General features: G+C 38.7%; 1 protein-coding gene and 1 long non-coding RNA gene across 9 annotated transcripts in view; both read left to right on the top strand.

Annotated features, from left to right (window-relative positions):
• Positions 1 to 4,243, top strand: part of cusr (Copper-only SOD repeat protein) — a 63,923-nt gene extending 59,680 nt beyond the window's left edge. For both annotated transcript variants that reach the window (XM_007242207.4, XM_022666239.2), the window contains 2 exons: positions 968 to 1,051; positions 3,065 to 4,243. In XM_007242207.4, coding sequence (XP_007242269.3) covers positions 968 to 1,051; positions 3,065 to 3,153 — 173 coding nt within the window. In that variant the 3' untranslated portion in view covers positions 3,154 to 4,243. The remainder of the gene's footprint in view (positions 1 to 967; positions 1,052 to 3,064) is intronic.
• Positions 4,244 to 5,325: 1,082 nt separating this feature from the next.
• Positions 5,326 to 9,769, top strand: LOC125790799 (uncharacterized). 7 transcript variants are annotated; one of them, XR_007430519.1, is made up of 4 exons: positions 5,326 to 5,409; positions 6,425 to 7,190; positions 8,415 to 8,974; positions 9,434 to 9,769. It is a non-coding gene; the product is annotated as an uncharacterized LOC125790799 (long non-coding RNA). The 7 variants fall into 7 exon arrangements; XR_007430522.1 differs by lacking the exon at positions 5,326 to 5,409 and adding an exon at positions 6,060 to 6,172 and having other exon boundaries at positions 6,580 to 7,190; XR_007430524.1 differs by lacking the exon at positions 5,326 to 5,409 and having other exon boundaries at positions 6,262 to 6,987; positions 7,090 to 7,190.
• Positions 9,770 to 21,273: the final 11,504 nt, after the last annotated feature.

The following is a 21,273-nucleotide window of genomic DNA, read 5'->3' as shown; positions in this document are numbered from 1 at the left end:
TCTTGTTAAAGTTTAGAGTCTCATGGATTTCAGTCAATATCAGCAGATTCCTGAGAACTGTGTTTAATCAGTGAGAAAGTTGAAGTTGCGCTGGGGCTGGATACTTTAACAAGACAACGACCCTAAACTCTGCTCCAAATCTACTAAAGCTTCATGCAGAGAAACAAGTACAACAGTCTGGAATGATCATCTCAGTCCCCAGACCTGAATATTATTATAAATCTGTGGTGTGATTTCAAGATCAGAAACCATCAAACCTGACTGAACTGGAGATGATTTATAAATAAAATCCGGAATACCCTCAACCAGAAGCCAGACTCTTATAGGAAGCTATAGGAAGAGTTTAGAGGCTGTTATTTCTGCCTATAAGGAGGATCTACTAAATATTGATGTAATTTTTCTGTTTGGGTGCACAAATTTATTCACCTGCCTAATTTTGTTTAAAGAAGAAGAACTTCGTTTCACTTGTCATATATCACTGTGTTTGTCTGATATATTATATATTTAACTAAAATTACTGATCCAAACAACCAATGATTTGTAAAGGAAAATCCTGAAAATGATCAGGGGTACCCAAAGTTTTTTATACCACCATCCTTTATGGCCCGTTATCAGTTTAATTCTCTATTTGTCTTGGGGTAAATTTCTTTTTTTTTCATAACACAGCAGAACATTTTAATGTGTCATTAGTAGTCTCAAATATATCTATAATCGTTTTTTATTTTCTGTAAATGTCCATGTATGCCCCTAAAAAAGTACATGATAAAATAAAATGAATGTTTATACTCCTATAATTCACATTCCCTTTCATTGAGCACACTAGCAAGTGTTCAACTTCACAAGATAAAACCTCACAACATATGTGGGTGTCGCCAACTTGTCCCCTGTGGTACATCTTTATAACAAATGTATTTATTTGATTTTGACTTCTGTAACGTCAGTGTACTACTCTGTCACTGTCCCATAGGTGAGGTGAACCAGGAGAAGCTGGCCTCTGTGAAAGCCAGTGAGAAAATGGGCAAATACAGGCAGACTAATGAATGTGTGAAAGGTAAGCTCCACTAAAACACGTGTGTAACCTCACTAAGCTTCTAACAAGCAGAGTACATTTCCTAATAGATCCTCATCATACACTCAAACAGAGTCTTATAGTGCTTATCATACACATGCCCTGTGTGCTAACTCAAGCCTTAGTCACTGCTCTGAATTGTGAAACAGATAGTAAGGCATGTTCATCTGATGTTCCTAAGCCTGAAACTGTGTTTGTGTAGACCTGCTTCCAGTTTTACCAACCTACACTGGCTTGCAAAAGTATTCATACCCCTTTAACTTTTTTACATTTTGTCACCTTACAACCACAAACTTAAATGTATTTTATTGAGCTTTTAAGTGATAGACAAACAAAATGTAGCACATAATTGTGAAGATGATGAACAGCTAAAAGTGTTCAAATATACTCAGTCCCTCTATATCAGTATTTAGTAGAGGCACCTTTCACTGCAATGACGATTTTACGCATCTAGAGACGGAGATGTTTGCCCCATACTTCTTTACAGAACAGCTCAAGCTCAGTCTAGTTGGATAGAGAGCGTCTGTGAACAGCGAAATTCCCGTCTCACCAGAGATGCTCAATGGGATTTGGGTCAGGACTTTGACTGTGTCATTCACATAAATATACTCTGATCTAAATCCTTCCACTGTAGCTCTGGCTGTATGTTTAGAGTCATTGTCTTGCTGGAAGGTGAATCTTCTTCCCAGTCTCAAGTCTTTTGCAGCCTCTTCCAGAATTGCCCTGTATTTAGCTCCATCCATCTTTTCATCAACTCTGAACAGATATTCTGTCCCTGATGAAGAAAAGCATCCCCACAGTGTGGTGGGGTGGTGTGTTCAGACTAATGAGCAGTGTTACTTTTCCACCACACATTCACACACAAATTTCACACAGCTGGATTCTAATTAAGGGACTCCTGAAGGCAAATGATTGCACTGGATTATATTTAGGAGTTACAGAGTAAATGGGCTGAATACTTTTGCATGTCACACTTTTCAGATTTTTATTTAAAAAATCATGCATTATTTTCATTCCACTTCACAATTACAGTATGTGCTACTTTGAGTTGATCTGTTACTTTTTTCACTATAATGTAAGGTCACTCCCCTCCCTTGAGTGGTCTACTAATCATTATCGGTAAAAGCCAATAGAATGCACTGCCCAATAAATGTTGAAATGTTGGACTTAAAATTACAATTGAAAGCTTCCTGTTCAACAGTAAACCTAAACCTGCCTTTACAGTGGCACAAATCAAGTTAAGTTTTTCTCAACTTTATGCAAATTAATTATTAGATGTTTAGGGCCAAACCTTTTTCACAAATCCAACAAAAGACACTACTGCCTGGCACTGATCCCCTGGACGGGTATGGTCACACATCAAAATGTGTCAAAGTACATTTCACTGACAGTTCACACAGAGGTGAAGTTTAGTTAGCTGAATATAGTAGAACAAGTGATGTACAGGAGTGTAATATTACTATGTATAAAAAAGAGGATCTAGTGAGGCTGAAATCTTCATGACAGAGTGTTTTGGCTCAGCTATAATTGACACAGCATGCACTCGAACTGTGGGTGGTCAGGAATGGGTAGATAGCTATGTCAGTGAATTAACTCAAAATGAAATGAGTCATCTTATATAGACAGAATCATGCAGTCATAGATCCCTCAGATTTAGAGATGGTAGAGTAGTTTACTGCGCGAAAATAGAAATAAACTAAAACTGTACAGACTAAATGCACTGAAGTTAGACCAGCAAATATTCCATGATTTGTGAGTAAATCATCAGTGAAGAGAGCAGGTGCAGTGCAACCTGTAAAACTTGACTTTACAAGCTCTGGTCATTATTGTTTGCACATTATAGACAATGGTACTGGTGCTATTTTGCATGTAAAGATTGATATCAGACAAAACTGCTGAGCCGATGAGGAAACAAGTCTGTATTTTGTGGAGATTCAAGTCCGACCAGCTTAGCTTGTACGTTAACCTTCAATCTGTGCTCTCTTTCCTCTACAGGTGGTGTCCTCAGTCTTCTAAACCACAGCTGGACAGTTCAGATCTTCTCACTTGCTGCTGTTTGTCTTCTGCAGCGGGGGCCGCTCTGAGTGTCAGTGGCTTAGATACCAGATATCTGATATCCGAAGAGCACAGTGCTGATTCACACCCTATAAAACTCATCAAACTCCACATTCAGTTCATCACATATGGTTGCAGGGCTGGACTGGGACAAAAAATCTGCCTTTTTTTTTGGTTTAGACCGGCCCCTCATAATTAGCATCTTTAATAAATATTTTCTGAATTTCTCTGATATAACAGCTCAATTCTAATTTTTCAGGTTAAAGGTGCTTCCTCCCTTAAACAGCTATAACATGTATTTGTATCAGGCTACAAACTGAATTTTAGTTCAGTGATCAGGGTTAAGAAACTGCTTTAAACTACCAACATTACTCAGTGTTGTACTCAATTCTGGCTATCCTCTACATCCAGCTTCTAGCAAACTATTTATCTAAATTTAGCTTACAAATCCTGCAATCCTAAATTAATAAACACAATTTGAAGATGAATAGTAATCCAGGTGCTGTCCCTGTTTCAGGCTTTACACTCACGTAAATTATGGTCACTGGTTTATACTGATTACATACAGCACACCTGATCCAACTAATCAACTAACAACTAGCTTATCAACTAACTAAATGCCCTCGCTGAGGCGAGCTGAGTGAAGCAGCATAAAAAACTAGCATTTCAGTGTTACTCCTGGTGTAGCTGGTCCGTCAGGATATCCTGGGTGGTGTTGGAGCAGTATAATCAGAGCTCATACCGCTAGAGCAGCACGTAGAACAGACAACAAGCCACTATCACCGCTCTCAGCTACACGGGTAAAATGTGTTACAGAGTTTAAAGCTGGTTCTGGGTAATTCTGCACTGTTGGGTCAGAGAGGGCAGTTAGTACATTAGTTAGATCAGCTGTGTGTAAATATACGCTGTAAATATACGAGTTCACTGGTGTTGAGCTGAAAACAGTGTCCTCCAGAAACAAAAAGCGGACCTGCGCAGACTCGCTGTGTGACGTCAGCGTTTTCGGAAAGCTCAGTTTTCCCCGTCCGGGGTCTGAACGTAGCGGACCACGCAGAGAGAGTCACTGTCTATATTGAAGAATGGCCAATGGGCCGCCCCGTCTAAATTGTGGGCCGGTCTGAGTACTGCCTGGTACGCCAGATCAACGGTCCAGCCCTGTATGGTTGTAATATAAAGTATGCTGAAAGTCCTTAAGCAACTGTTGTCTGTTACATTCAGTGAGAAGGAAGTAAATGTGTTTATTATTCTTTTTAATGGTTAATGAATTAATGATGGAATAACATAAGTATGCATTAATATTTTACTTAGTATTTGTAGTATAAGAGAAAAATCATTTACAGGAACATACTGTTTAGCATTGTATTCTCATTCTGTAAGGAAATGTTTTGTACTTGTGTGTGTGTAAATAATAAGCATATGGTTTACTTTGTGTCATGATTTTTTCTGTTCTAAAGACTGTATATTTTTTATTTCACAAGTATATAGCAAAATAAATCACTTGGTCTGTTGCATTAATTAAAAAAAAAACATAAGCAAACATTCTATTGCTAGAACCCTGATTAAAAAAAGTTGGGACAAATGTGAATGTGTATAATGTGAATAAATGTAAATAAAATCAAAATGCAATGGTGTGGAAATCTAGTACACAAATATTTTATTCACAATAGAACACAGTGATACATTTTACCAATTTGTAAAAAAAATGTTAACTCATGTATAACATGATGTAGCGAGTATAAAAGCACACTTTCTTTCTCACACTATTGAAGTCAGAGTTATAGCAGAAGTTTCCAAATCCACCACAGAATTTACCACAGTATTGTGTAAAGTTGTGCAAATCTTTTGATGTTCTGTAAACCTAAAGCCTGTTTCTGTGTTGATACAGAGCTTCATCTAAACTATAAAACTAGATAACAACAACCCAACTGAACAACTCACGCCAAAACAATTCAAATTTTCATTTCTTTTATTATTTTATCCCAGCAACTTGAAGGACAGTGCAGCGACACAGCTCAAAAACTAGCAGATGCCTGTGCTGACTGACATCACCATGGGAGGGTAAAACTTAATAATTCCTGAAAGCTTCGTAACGATAAGAACCTTGGTAACTCTTATTTAAGATTGATCGTTAATTAAAGAGTGTTTCCCAAACCCATGCGTTACTAAAGTGCTGGTTAGATTAGTAGGTTGTGGGGTTTAATAACAGATGGATGGAGCTGTGCTGGTTAGATTAGTAGGTTGTGGGGTTTAATAACAGGTGGATGGTGCTGTGCTGGTTAGATTAGGTTCTGGGGTTTAATAACAGATGGATGGTGCTGTGCTGGTTAGATTAGTAGGTTCTGGGGTTTAATAACAGGTGGATGGAGCTGTGCTGGTTAGATTAGTAGGTTGTGGGTTTAATAACAGGTGGATGGTGCTGTGCTGGTTAGATTAGTAGGTTGTGGGTTTAATAACAGATGGATGGTGCTGTGCTGGTTGGATTAGTATGTTGTGGGGTTTAATAACAGATGGATGGTGCTGTGCTGGTTAGATTAGTAGGTTCTGGGGTTTAATAACAGGTGGATGGAGCTGTGCTGGTTAGATTAGTAGGTTCTGGGGTTTAATAACAGGTGGATGGTGCTGTGCTGGTTAGATTAGTAGGTTCTGGGGTTTAATAACAGATGGATGGAGCTGTGCTGGTTAGATTAGTAGGTTCTGGGGTTTAATAACAGACGGATGGAGCTGTGCTGGTTAGATTAGTAGGTTCTGGGGTTTAATAACAGATGGATGGTGCTGTGCTCGTTAGATTAGTAGGTTGTGGAGTTTAATAACAGACGGATGGAGCTGTGCTGGTTAGATTAGTAGGTTGTGGGGTTTAATAACAGATGGATGGTGCTGTGCTCGTTAGATTAGTAGGTTCTGGGGTTTAATAACAGATGGATGGAGCTGTGCTGGTTAGATTAGTAGGTTGTGGGGTTTAATAACAGATGGATGGTGCTGTGCTGGTTAGATTAGTAGGTTCTGGGGTTTAATAACAGATGGATGGTGCTGTGCTGGTTAGATTAGTAGGTTCTGGGGTTTAATAACAGATGGATGGTGCTGTGCTCGTTAGATTAGTAGGTTCTGGGGTTTAATAACAGATGGATGGAGCTGTGCTGGTTAGATTAGTAGGTTGTGGGGTTTAATAACAGATGGATGGTGCTGTGCTGGTTAGATTAGTAGGTTCTGGGGTTTAATAACAGATGGATGGTGCTGTGCTGGTTAGATTAGTACGTTGTGGGGTTTAATAACAGGTGGATGGTGCTGTGCTGGTTAGATTAGTAGGTTGTGGGGTTTAATAACAGATGGATGGTGCTGTGCTGGTTAGATTAGTAGGTTGTGGGTTTAATAACAGATGGATGGTGCTGTGCTGGTTAGATTAGTAGGTTGTGGGGTTTAATAACAGATGGATGGAGCTGTGCTGGTTAGATTAGTAGGTTCTGGGGTTTAATAACAGATGGATGGTGCTGTGCTGGTTAGATTAGTAGGTTGTGGGGTTTAATAACAGATGGATGGTGCTGTGCTGGTTAGATTAGTAGGTTGTGGGGTTTAATAACAGATGGATGGTGCTGTGCTGGTTAGATTAGTAGGTTCTGGGGTTTAATAACAGGTGGATGGTGCTGTGCTGGTTAGATTAGTAGATTGTGGGGTTTAATAACAGGTGGATGGTGCTGTGCTGGTTAGATTAGTAGGTTCTGGGGTTTAATAACAGGTGGATGGTGCTGTGCTGGTTACATTAGTAGGTTGTGGGGTTTAATAACAGGTGGATGGTGCTGTGCTGGTTAGATTAGTAGGTTGTGGGGTTTAATAACAGATGGATGGTGCTGTGCTGGTTAGATTAGTAGGTTCTGGGGTTTAATAACAGGTGGATGGTACTGTGCTGGTTAGATTAGTAGGTTGTGGGGTTTAATAACAGATGGATGGTGCTGTGCTGGTTAGATTAGTAGGTTGTGGGGTTTAATAACAGATGGATGGTGCTGTGCTGGTTAGATTAGTAGGTTGTGGGTTTAATAACAGATGGATGGTGCTGTGCTGGTTAGATTAGTAGGTTGTGGGGTTTAATAACAGATGGATGGAGCTGTGCTGGTTAGATTAGTAGGTTGTGGGGTTTAATAACAGATGGATGGAGCTGTGCTGGTTAGATTAGTAGGTTCTGGGGTTTAATAACAGATGGATGGTGCTGTGCTGGTTAGATTAGAAGGTTCTGGGGTTTAATAACAGATGGACGGTGCTGTGCTGGTTACATTAGTAGGATGTGGGGTTTAATAACAGATGGATGGTGCTGTGCTGGTTAGATTAGTAGGTTGTGGGGTTTAATAGCAGGTGGATGGTGCTGTGCTGGTTACATTAGTAGGATGTGGGGTTTAATAACAGATGGATGGTGCTGTGCTGGTTAGATTAGTATGTTGTGGGGTTTAATAACAGGTGGATGGTGCTGTGCTGGTTAGATTAGTAGGTTCTGGGGTTTAATAACAGGTGGATGGTGCTGTGCTGGTTAGATTAGTAGATTGTGGGGTTTAATAACAGATGGATGGTGCTGTGCTGGTTAGATTAGTAGGTTCTGGGGTTTAATAACAGATGGATGGTGCTGTGCTGGTTAGATTAGTAGGTTCTGGGGTTTAATAACAGATGGATGGTGCTGTGCTGGTTAGATTAGTAGGTTCTGGGGTTTAATAACAGATGGATGGTGCTGTGCTGGTTAGATTAGTATGTTGTGGGGTTTAATAACAGATGGATGGTGCTGTGCTGGTTAGATTAGTAGGTTGTGGAGTTTAATAACAGATGGATGGTGCTGTGCTGGTTAGATTAGTAGGTTCTGGGGTTTAATAACAGGTGGATGGAGCTGTGCTGGTTAGATTAGTAGGTTCTGGGGTTTAATAACAGGTGGATGGTGCTGTGCTGGTTAGATTAGTAGGTTCTGGGGTTTAATAACAGATGGATGGAGCTGTGCTGGTTAGATTAGTAGGTTCTGGGGTTTAATAACAGACGGATGGAGCTGTGCTGGTTAGATTAGTAGGTTGTGGAGTTTAATAACAGATGGATGGTGCTGTGCTCGTTAGATTAGTAGGTTCTGGGGTTTAATAACAGACGGATGGAGCTGTGCTGGTTAGATTAGTAGGTTGTGGGGTTTAATAACAGATGGATGGTGCTGTGCTGGTTAGATTAGTAGGTTCTGGGGTTTAATAACAGATGGATGGTGCTGTGCTCGTTAGATTAGTAGGTTCTGGGGTTTAATAACAGACGGATGGAGCTGTGCTGGTTAGATTAGTAGGTTGTGGGGTTTAATAACAGATGGATGGTGCTGTGCTGGTTAGATTAGTAGGTTGTGGGGTTTAATAACAGATGGATGGTGCTGTGCTGGTTAGATTAGTAGGTTGTGGGGTTTAATAACAGGTGGATGGTGCTGTGCTGGTTAGATTAGTAGGTTGTGGGGTTTAATAACAGATGGATGGTGCTGTGCTGGTTAGATTAGTAGGTTGTGGGTTTAATAACAGATGGATGGTGCTGTGCTGGTTAGATTAGTAGGTTGTGGGGTTTAATAACAGATGGATGGAGCTGTGCTGGTTAGATTAGTAGGTTCTGGGGTTTAATAACAGATGGATGGTGCTGTGCTGGTTAGATTAGTAGGTTGTGGGGTTTAATAACAGATGGATGGTGCTGTGCTGGTTAGATTAGTAGGTTGTGGGGTTTAATAACAGATGGATGGTGCTGTGCTGGTTAGATTAGTAGGTTGTGGGGTTTAATAACAGATGGATGGTGCTGTGCTGGTTAGATTAGTATGTTGTGGGGTTTAATAACAGGTGGATGGTGCTGTGCTGGTTAGATTAGTAGGTTCTGGGGTTTAATAACAGGTGGATGGAGCTGTGCTGGTTAGATTAGTAGATTGTGGGGTTTAATAACAGATGGATGGTGCTGTGCTGGTTGGATTAGTAGGTTCTGGGGTTTAATAACAGGTGGATGGTGCTGTGCTGGTTACATTAGTAGGATGTGGGGTTTAATAACAGATGGATGGTGCTGTGCTGGTTAGATTAGTAGGTTGTGGGGTTTAATAGCAGGTGGATGGTGCTGTGCTGGTTACATTAGTAGGATGTGGGGTTTAATAACAGATGGATGGTGCTGTGCTGGTTAGATTAGTAGGTTCTGGGGTTTAATAACAGATGGATGGTGCTGTGCTGGTTAGATTAGTAGGTTCTGGGGTTTAATAACAGATGGATGGTGCTGTGCTGGTTAGATTAGTAGGTTCTGGGGTTTAATAACAGATGGATGGTGCTGTGCTGGTTAGATTAGTAGGTTGTGGGGTTTAATAACAGATGGATGGTGCTGTGCTGGTTAGATTAGTAGGTTCTGGGGTTTAATAACAGGTGGATGGTGCTGTGCTGGTTAGATTAGTAGGTTCTGGGGTTTAATAACAGATGGATGGTGCTGTGCTGGTTAGATTAGTAGGTTGTGGGGTTTAATAACAGGTGGATGGTGCTGTGCTGGTTAGATTAGTAGGTTCTGATTTGATAACAGATGGACTATCTATCAGCCAAGCTTAGCAGTTAGGATTAGAGAGTGTTATCTTGGATATTGTTTCCAAGCTGATTTAATGGCTGATGTTTGATATCAGAAAGAGGTTACTATTCTGGTTATGGTAAGTTCTGCTGTTTGATATGATATATATGATGTCTGTACATTAAACTGCTCTTTATGTTTTAAAGGTTATAACACCAGCACCATGGGGTTGTGAGTTGTTCCATTGGCCCCCAGGAACCAGCACTGTAGCCTCATCCCCAGCAATAAATCAGAGTTATATTTTTAACGTGTTGTTTAATCTGTGTTAAGTTAATCAAAATGAATGTTTTCATGTAAAAGCCCTAGTTAAAACTGAAGAAATTCAACCTTCTGGAATGCTCAAGTCAAAATTCTGATTTTCAAAAAACAAAACCAAAAAATCAGTTCAAGCCAAGAGTTGAAGCTTTATCCTTAGTGTTTCCTTTAAGCAGCGGCTAGCAGGCTCACATCACTCACCACAACCCCTTCCATATATAAATTAATCAAATTAATAAACTAAAGCATTCAGCATCACTTGACATGCATACTATCTGAAAATACTGTGTGTACCACTGACATGGACAAAGACAAAACTAAGACAAAACAGCTGACATGCTAATAAATATATATATATATATTAATACAGCATAGGGTTGGTGTGGTTTCCTGACTTACTGGGGCATTACAGGTTAAGTTCACATTTCTTCAGGATGGACTTACCTAAAACCCTGATAAACTGTACACTTTCTTACTGTTTTGAAGTTATAGCAGAAGTTTCTCTGTCCACCACATGTACCACATTATTGTGACAGTGCATGTGTAAGTTCTTATGAGCAAAAACCCCAGAACCATGTTGTGAAATTTCTGTGTTGGTACAGAGCTTTATCTAAACTGTAAAAAAGATTACAAGAACCCAAGAAACAATTTAGTTTTTATGTTAATATTTATTGAGCAAATTAACAACTTTATTGCTTGGAATCCTAGGTGCCAAAAGTTTTTTTTGGAATGTTTTGCAGGCCAGAAAAGCAAGAATGAGTTTATATTATCAAATTAAATGATGTTAAGCAGATTAAACAATAAATATTTAAGTAAAAACAATTCAGAGAGTTCACTGCTAGATGTGAGCTGATAAGCCAATGAGATATCAATTAATAAGATCTGGCTAATAATAGAAGGCTAGATTACTATAAATCAATTCAGACTAATACTGGCATTTGTGTTCTAATTACCAGTTTTCAATACTTTTGGCACTCTTTTAACAACACCAGACCCACTCACCCACTCATAATTCACCCACAACGTCAAAACCCTAAACATCACACCCATACAATGTGAAATGTGTCCTCATAACAACCCCACTATCACGGGGCTGTGAAGGATTGGACCCAAGCACAAAGAGGAAAGTCTCATTTCTTTTATTATTATTATATGCTGATTGTGGAGGTTTTTTTTTTTTAGTTTAGTCATGTTTATTTCGGTTGAAAACACATATACATACACATAAACAGAAAAGTTCTCTGTTAATAAGCATATCAACAACACAAATATGAACCGAAAAGGTATAGGCTGAAGCTTTGGCTTATTTTTGCCTATCCTTTTTACATTATCTCAGATTCTATATTCCATTATTTTGCAAATCAAAAACACAAAATGAGTCAAAATAAAATTTAAAAAAATAATAAATAAATAAATAAATAAATAAATCTCACTATGCCACACATTCCATATATAATCACTGTTCATGTTTATAGGAGTTTACTACTTTTCTCTTGTAAGTTTTTTTAAATTTGCTGAGTGAACTACACATTTTCAATTCATTGTTAAAACCATTCCACAAAGTGACCCCCCTGACTGATACACATCTATTTTTTATATTTGTTCTTGCTCTTATTTTTTTAAACATACTTGTTGCTCTCAGCTCATACTTATTCTCTCTCAATTCAAATAGCTTCTGAATACAGTCAGGAAGCGAATTGTTTTGCACTCTATACATTATCTGTGCAATGTGTAAGTCAACTAGATCAGTGAATTTTAGAGCCCATAAATTAATAAATAATTTGTTTGTTGATTCATAGAAGTCTGCTTGGTTAATAATTCGTATTGCTTTTTTCTGTAGCATGAAAATTTGATGCGTGTTAGTTTTATATACGTCTCCCCATACCTCCACACAATAGGTCATGTATGGAACTATGAAAGAACAGTACAGTATAAATAATGATTTTTGATTCAAAATATGTTTGGTTTTATACAGTATTGCAATGGTTTTAGAGATTTTAGTTTTTACATTATTAATATGTGGTTTCCAACATAATTTATGATCAATTATCACACCCAGAAATGTATTTTCATATACTCTTTCAATTTCAACATCATCTATCCTAAGTTTAGCTTCATTTCTGATTTTTCTGTTACCAAATATTATAAACTTTGTTTTACCTAAATTCAACGATAGCTTATTGATATCAAACCATCTCTTTATAGTACTCAATTCTCTTTCGACTGTATTCAGAAGCCATTCCAATTTCTCCCCAGAACAATATAAATTTGGATCATCAGCAAATAATACAATTTTTAATAGTTTTGATACTTTACAAATGTCATTTACATACAATGTGAACAATTTGGGTCCTAACACTGAACCTTGAGGAATCCCACAAGTGACCTTCAATAAATCCGATTTACTATTGCCTATTTGCACATATTGCTATCTATTTCCTAGATAACTTTTAAGCCATGAATATGCTACACCTCTCACTCCATATCTTTCCAGTTTCTTTAACAATATATCATGATCAATAGTGTCAAATGCCTTTTTTAGGTCTATAAATACTCCAACAGTATATTCCTTCTTATCTATTGCTGTAGCTATTTCTTCTACTAGTTGCATCACTGCCATCGAGGTGGACCTATGTTCTCTAAAACCATATTGATGATCACTCAATAGATTATGCTTTTCTATAAAGTGTTCAAGCCTGTGGACAAATAGTTTTTCTAAAATTTTTGAAAACTGGGATAGAAGAGAAATTGGTCTATAATTAGAGAATTTATGTCTGTCTCCACATTTATAGATAGGAATAACTTTAGCTGTTTTCATTTTGTTAGGAAATATGCCTGTTTGAAGGGACTGATTGCAAATATGTGTAAAAGGTTTCACTATGCATTCTATTATATTTTCACCAGTGACATATCAATGTTATTGTAGTCAGCAGATGTTTTATTTTTACATTTGTTTACAATTTCAAGTATTTCTTTTTCATCAGTGCCCCAAAAAAAAATGGAGTGAGGGTTTTTAGTAATAATATCATATTCTATCCCATCCTTGTTTCTAGGCTCCACAATCTCTTTTGCTAAGTTATATCCTATGTTAACAAAATAATCATTAAATCCATTAGAGATATCTTCTGCTTTATTTATAATTGTATGGTTTCCTTTTACAAAGTAATTAGGGTTGCTTGTTTTCCCAGAACCTTTTCTAATTATGCTATTAAGAACTTTCCATATTCCTTGCATGTTGCTCCTACACTGCTCTAATACTTTCTGATAGTAATCCCCCCTGGAATTGCTCAAACAAAGAAGAAACAAAATAAGTATAAAAAGGAACTCTATATATAATAATAACATCATAACAGTCCTACACTATAACATCACTATATAATAACATCATAACACCCCTACACTATAACATCACTATATAGTTACATCATAACACCACCACACTATAACATCACTATTTAGTAACATCATACCGCCCCTACAATATATAACATCACTACTTGATAACATCATACCACCCCTACACTATAATATAACTATTTAATAACATCATACCATCCCTTCACTATAACATCACTATTTAATTACATCATACAACCCCTACACTATAACATCACTACTTGATAACATCATACCACCCCTACACTATAACATCACTATATAATTACATCATAACACCCCTACACTATAACATCAAATCAAATCAAATCAAATTTATTTGTATAGCGCTTTTTACAACAGGTGTTGGCACAAAGCAGCTTTACAGAAACATGATTACAGGACAAAGAATCAGGCAAAACATTACACATAGAAAATACAGAATACAGAACCCCCAGTGAAAAACTCCCTCAGAGCTGCAGGAGGAGGAAGAAACCTTGGGAGGACCAAGACTCACATTTGAGGGGGGACCATCCTACCACTGGTCAAATGGCTTTTAAATTAATTTTAAAAAGTCTTTTATACATCCATATAGGTTTTATATATTCAGGAGTGTAATAGCGCCACTAATGGCTTGGATGTAATCTGTAGTGGAGAGTAAGATGGATGATGAGCAGCTGATCTGTGGTGGTGGTGGAGAAGAGCTGACTTCAGAAACTTCCATCAGTCTGGCCGGACAGGAGACGCGAGAGCCTGAGGGTCCAACATCGGTATCGGGTCAGACAGGAGGGCAGTCAGTAACTCGGAGGAAGGCAGAGAGATGGAATTAGTTTTGACTGGATTTATGCAAAACTGAGAATATTAAAACATTATCAGAGTGTGGCAAATGACTCCGGCAGAACTGAATAAAACAGCCTAACTAAAGGCAGAGAGCCAGAAGGTAACATAGACATGGAGGCACCCTGAAACACCAGCATCCACCCACTCCACCATCCACAAACCTGAGTGACCGTGTGCAGTGAGAGAACAACAGCACCAGCATCTCAGTTTACCACAATTCCCTCTGTCCATGAACCCCTGAATCTGCAGCCTTATCTAAAGGAAAAAACATTAATTACCAAAAGCTAAACTAAACAAGTAAGTTTTCAGTCTAGACTTAAAGATTGAGACTGTGTCTGAGTCCCGAACATATTCGGGGAGATTATTCCAGAGTTGAGGCGCTTTATAAGAGAAAGCTCTTCCTCCTGCAGAGCTCCTCTGAATTTTAGGAACTACTAATAAACCAGCACCCTGAGATCTGAGTAATCGCGGTGGTTCATAACAGGAGATGAGTCTCGTAAATACTCAGGAGCGAGCCCGTGTAGGGCTTTATACGTTAACAGGAGAATTTTATAGTCTATGCGGAATTTGAGTGCAGTGCAGTGCTGATAGTACTGGACTAATATGGTCAAATTTTCCAGTTTTAGTAAGGACCCTGGCTGCAGCATTTTGAACTAGCTGAAGTTTATTTAAGTTACTGCCGGAACATCACTATATAATTACATCATACAACCCCTACACTATAATATTACTATATAATTACATCATACAACCCCTACACTATAACATCACCATATAATAACATCATAACACCCTTACACTATAACATCCCTATATATAGTTACATCATAACACCCATACACTATAACATCACTATATAGTTACATCATAACACCCATACACTATGACATCACTATATAGTTACATCATAACACCCCTACACTATAACATCACTCTATAGTTACATCATAACACCCCTACACTATAACATCACTATATAGTTAAATCATGTTAAGAAACAGTAAATATTAATATTAAAGGTATTTTTCAGCTGATCAGACAAAATGACATTTAATCCAAAAACCTGATTATGATTATGATTATGAATGAAGTGTCATGTGAGTGATCTTGTTTGGGCTGACTCAAGTGTCTGAAACTAGTGAGTTGTTTCTGGATATTGGACCTGAACTGTGTATGTGGGTGAGAGTGCAAAGGACAGTTAGGCTGACACCTCAAACCTGAATGTCCAGTATGTAGCATGTAATGCAGAAGTCAGCGCCTAAGCAGCAGAGATGAGGCCGGAGGACACATAGAAAACAGTAGTAATCAATAAATGATTTAACTTAATCAGTTAGAAACAGTTGCTGAGGAACCGTTTAACTGACCTTTGCACAGTATGTATGGGTGGGATTTTGGGGATATAAGGTCTTGCAAATGTAAGGATCATTGAACTTCTTCTACTGAAACTCTGTCTGAGTGGAAGGGGTTCCCAGAGCTCTGTTGTAATAAATTGCTAATTTGCTGAAGATCTAAGTATCCTGTCTCTCTATCAACTCTACTTCGGGCTTCCATCAAAAGAATCAAGGGGAACGCACTGGAGCAGTTGAGGGTAGTGCTGATTTTCCCAACAATTTGGAGGCACCGCTGGGATGGAGGTTTGGAGTTAGAGTGAATTCGGACCTCAGAGACGATCCTGTGAACCACTAGTCCAGCTGCAGCAATAAAATCAGGTAAGCAGAGCCTGTTTAATCGAAATCTGCAGATTGGTCTAAGCTAAATTTTGGACACAGTGGTCTCATTTGATTGCCTCCATCTAAAACAATAGAGAGATTGGATCTGGGCACATTGTAAATATCTAAATTGGGGTGAAATTTGGGGCATTGTATGTAGGTCTATCGTTTTGTTTGTGGCTTGCTCGCTTGAGGGATGAATGGGACCATATAAGGGGTGAAGTACTTTTAGAGTATGAGTTTAATTTAAAGAGTAGTTTAAAAAGTGTGAACGGGGGTCCTTAGGGAAAAGTGGGCAGTACTCCCACGAAACCACGGATGTGGCAACCCCACCTGGATTCGGACGCGGGCCAGTAAAGCTAGGTTTTGGCGGTTCCTCGGGGTTGGTGGTCCTAGAAATACCGAAGTTCTATGACTGGGTTATAGAGCGATTCTGTGTATGGCGTTTTGTCAGAGACAAGTAATCTGTCTGTATGTTTAGTTTAAAATATTGTATAGCGCAATCGGCTGCGTGCACACTGGTGCGTAGTTGTGAAGTTGCTGCATACTAGTTTTAACTGTGTGAATGGGTGTGCAAGCCGAGAGGGCTTGAGTGTGATTGGGGAGGCAGTTACAGGTATTTGCTTCCGTCAGGGACGGCTATTTGAGGATAGAAGTAAGCACGGCTCGGCCGGCTGGTCAGGGACCAGGAGTACCTAGCGTTGTGTAAAAGGAAACACACAAGAGTTGTCCTAGTGCGTTTAGGATGATCTTGTCATACACAGAGTATTGCTGTACATTTGAGCATTAAAAGAAAAGGGGTTTGAGTCCTCTAGCAATGTGCTTTGCTTAATGTTGTCTGTGTCTGCGGGGTGAAATTAAAATTGTAAATTATAGTGCCTGTAAAATTTGTAAAATTAAGCTAAGTGATTGTGTGTGGCAGTGAGTGAGAGAGTGATTGTGTGTGGCAGTGAGTGAGAGAGTGATTGGGTGGGGCAGTGTGTGTGTTTGTGTGTGGGGCAGAGAGAGTGTGTGACAGTGGATGAGAAAGTGTGTATGGGACAGAGTGTGTGAGAGTAGGTGAATATTGCAGTAAGAGGGTGTGAGCGTGTGTATGTGACGGATTGTGTGAGTGTGTGTATATTGCAGTGAGAGTGTGTGACCGTGTGCATGTGACAGAGTGTGTGTGAGAGTGTGTATATTGCAGTGAGAGTGTGTGTAAGCATGTGTGGAGCTCCGTCGGGCTCCGGTGAGAGGTATGAGTGGATGAATGTACAGAGTGGTGTGTGAGAGAAAATAAGAAGTACGGACGAGTCCCACTGCAGGGGAGGAGTCCAAGGCAGAGTAGGTGGTTAAAGTTGGGCCAATTCACAGAATTGGGAAAGGTTTCCTTTTGTACATTAACATTCTAGGAAAACACATTATAAAAATAGAAAAAGGATCAGTTCAGGAGGAAAAGAGAGGGCAATACACAGTAAAGATGGGGGATAGAGGTAAACAGGAGGGAGAATCTTATATGTGGGGATCCATGAACAAGCAGATAGAACATTTTATAAAAAGATTATGGGGTGGTAAGCAAGACAAAGCAACTAAAAAGGGGGAGGCAGAATTGAGGACAAGAATTAGCTTAATTCTGGAGGAGCAAGGGTACAAACCAGACACATGAGGGGTTAAATTGGCCACCTTAATATGGGATCAGTGGAGAAGGGCAAAAGCAGAACAGGATAGGGCCCAGAAGCAACTAGAGAAGGCTAGTATTCTAGCTAAAAAAATATGGAAGTTCAGAATACAAAGCACTTGTGCCTATAAAAAAATAAAAAATCCAGCTACTGTCCGCATTTCATATTGGATGGCATATTGTATTTAAGTGTAAACTGAGTTTATCATTCAGCGATATGCCAAATTATTTATATTCTTTTTTTTAGACTCTGAATGGGGGATACTGCTAGGGTAATAAAATAAAGTTCTAAATCAATATTATCATATAAGATCATGAGCATGAGTTTTCATGGCATTTAAAACTAGATTGGGCTTATACAATGTCACATGTAAAACATTTAATGAGCTCTATAGTTTTCTTGCTGCAGCACAAACAGAATCAGCTGAGCAATATACAATTGTGTAATCTGCATAATGGTGAATTTTGCAGTCTGAGGTAGAAGCAGAGCCAGCAATATAATTTAGGAATATATTAAACAAACCCGGACCAAAGATTTAACCTTGTGGTACACATTTAAGATACAGATGCTAAATCTGATTTATAATTATTCAATGACATGCATTGTTTTAGTTTTGGGTCCACTCCAGAGCAGTTTTATCAAAGCCAATCATTTCTAAATTCTTTAAAAGAGGTATGGGAGTAAAGGTAATAGTGATGGTAATAAATAAAATATGTACATAATTAATAAACTATGGGTACGTGGGGCCTTGCACAGGCTTTCACGGGCAACACCAGCTAGTGCATTTATGACAGTACGACGTACCTGGGTTTGCGCTCCCTAACTGTGCCCTGCAGGAACACTACAGCACTAAATGTTGATAAAACTGTGCTGCTACGCTGTGTGTGGTTCAGTGGGATAGGCTGGTTAGCCAAAGACGGGTAAGATCCCAACATATGACAAAGGGACAACCTAAGGCAGGCACAGTCTCGATCTGACCACCACATGCAATTCAACAGACCACGGAGAAACATCTCTAAAGTGTTCCAAGAAGGGAAGAGGAGTTGACAATGCAGGGGGAGAAAAGGGAGGCGCAGGCAAAGGGGTGTGTCTCCGTGAAAGTCTGGGCATGGTGGCCTGGCCCAACAGACAATTGGAGCAAATTTGTGGTAAATTTCTGCAACAGAACGAAGTTCTGTTTCAGAAAAAGGGCGAAATATAAATAGATCCATTGTTACCTTTACCACCATTACTTAACCATTATTTTTTGGGCAATTCAAAAACTTTTTGCTGTTCAGCTTTGAAAACTTTTAGGTTATCAGTTTTTAAACTTTTTGGCTGATGAAACCACCACTATGCAGATGGGCAATTGCTTTCAGTAAAGGTAACAAAAAAAAAAAAAAAACTAAATTTAACTAAACTTTTAAGACACACCCAATCCTAATTTTAAATACAAAATATAAACAGTACATGACATGCTCAATCCTGATTTTAAAATAAGAAATAAAGATAGTTACAAATTTAGGAAATGTGTGGGTTTAATAAATTGTTTAAGTAAGGGTCAGTAGAGTAAATGAGTATGAAGAGTAGTTATTTATCACAGAAAAAAAAAAAACTTAAAACACTAAATAAAACAAACTAGATCTGGAAATCAGGTTTTCATAAAATCTCTGACAAAATAACATAAGACAAGTAAATAGCACACTGAGGAAAAAGTGGGAACGAGATACAGGACATGCGGACAGAAGCAGGAAAATGTAAAATATAACTGTCTATGTGATTAGTTGGAGTCATGGGGAGTAGTTAGAAGAAAGGGACTGTGTGCAGGGGAAGGCGTGTGAGCCAAAGGAGGATAATAATTGATAATTTGGATAATTAGAGGTAGCAATTAAATGGAAAGAAACAGCAAAATGTTAGGAATCTGAAAGCACCTGTGACAGTAAAGATCATGATTGCATATAACTGAGAATCAGGACACTTGAAGGAGGTAAGAAAACAACAATTGGGCTAAAATCTGTGCACAGACAAAATTTAGAGCTACTTCCCTTAGAAAGTTAAATTGGAGCTCCAGTCAGGGCCGCTGCTAAGGTTTTGGAGGCCCTAAGCATAACTGGTCAGGGAGGAGCCCCCCCCCCCCAAAAAAAAAACAAAAACACACACACACACAAACACAAAAGGTTTACGCAAAATTTTACTATTTATTAAAATTACACATGTAACTGTGAATATTTACAACGTTATAAGTAAGGCCAATAACAGTGAAGAACAGCACAAGAGTACTATTTATAATGTATAAATAATAAATGAAACGATGCATGTCTATTTTAAGCAGTGGACACGTCATTTACACAAGCCAGCCTTAAAGGTTATGAAATTATCGTTTATATTCGTGGTGTATTTATATCAGCCTGTCAAAATCTATAGAGCTGTCTGATCCTGCTGTCATACAGACCATTTGGATAGTGCACTGACGGCATTAGTCAATAGGTAGGCTACTCTGTTTATTAATTTTTTATTAAAGTCACTAAAAATCTTCAAACTACACTACTACTATTTGCAAACGTGCCACGTGCCTTGCAATACCCAGATTAGTTTCTAGTTAAGCGTTTAAAGCTACCAAATCAGCAAAGCCAACGTAACTAGCTCAGGCAACACCACTGAACATGAAGTAATCAAAACTATTTAAACCTTTATCATCGAAGTTACTCACCAGAAAGGGATGCATGGGCCTCATCTTTCTGCTTCTTTTTCTTCTTCTCAGCTCCAGACTCAAACCGTCGCTTCATAGTTGAATTACCATTTAGTAGCAACTTCGCGCGGTGAACTTGTCTCCTGCCAAACTCAAGTAGCGTTGCTACTTTAGTTAGGACTAAGGTTGCCAGATAAGTTACGATTTTTCATCCTATTTGTTTATTTTATTTTAAGTTTTTAACTTACACAAATATTGCACTGGACAAGTTTTTGTATAGAATGGCCACATACACTTTAAAAATGGTTAAACATGCGCAAGATTTAGCGCCTCCATGCATTTTTTGATTATTTATTTGACTGGAAAATGTCACATCTGGCAACAACCAACAGAGCAAACCGAGCCGTGCCATTTCAGGCAATAGGGGTGGGGGCATTATATTATGCACAAAAATAATAACGTGCCGCTTTTAAGTAGTAGAGTAGGTGCCCCATGCAATGTTTAAAGACAAAAAAGATGAGCGTATCATAAATAATTCACATTGGGTTTTAAATTTAATAATGTCATAATTTCAACACATTTCATTCTCAGTCAATTTGGCTCCCTGCAACTGCAAAATGGTTGAGGCCTAACGCTGGCTGCGTTGTCTGCGTATGCAGAGCGGCGGCCCTGGCTCCAGTCTATTATGATAAATGTTCATTAACCAACTTAATTTGCAGGAAGGAGACATGAAGGACCACATAAAAGACTTTCAAATGGAATAGAAACCCTGAAACACCCAACAACATGTGTTCAATGAATATAAATAAGTCTCGTTTCAGATTTTACACAACAGGTGGGAGAAAAGGCTGAGGACGGCTTGGACCATTCCAGTAGCAAAGGGGGTCTTATTTCGCCACTACAAGAGAAAAGGGAATGAGCCTCACTGGATTTGGCCATTCCGGATGACAGAGAAAACAATGCACACAGTCCGGTTGAAGGGCAGAGGGTCCACCTGGTACCAGTGGAGCCAGTTCACCACATCAGCAGCACCACCTGAGAGATCACAGTCAGAGGCAGAGAGAGACGCAA

Source organism: Astyanax mexicanus, unplaced genomic scaffold, assembly GCF_023375975.1.
Source record: "Astyanax mexicanus isolate ESR-SI-001 unplaced genomic scaffold, AstMex3_surface scaffold_36, whole genome shotgun sequence".
Taxonomy (NCBI): domain Eukaryota; kingdom Metazoa; phylum Chordata; class Actinopteri; order Characiformes; family Acestrorhamphidae; genus Astyanax; species Astyanax mexicanus.
The sequence above is the reverse complement of the archived record's forward strand: the minus strand, read 5'-3'. Positions and strand labels throughout refer to the sequence as shown.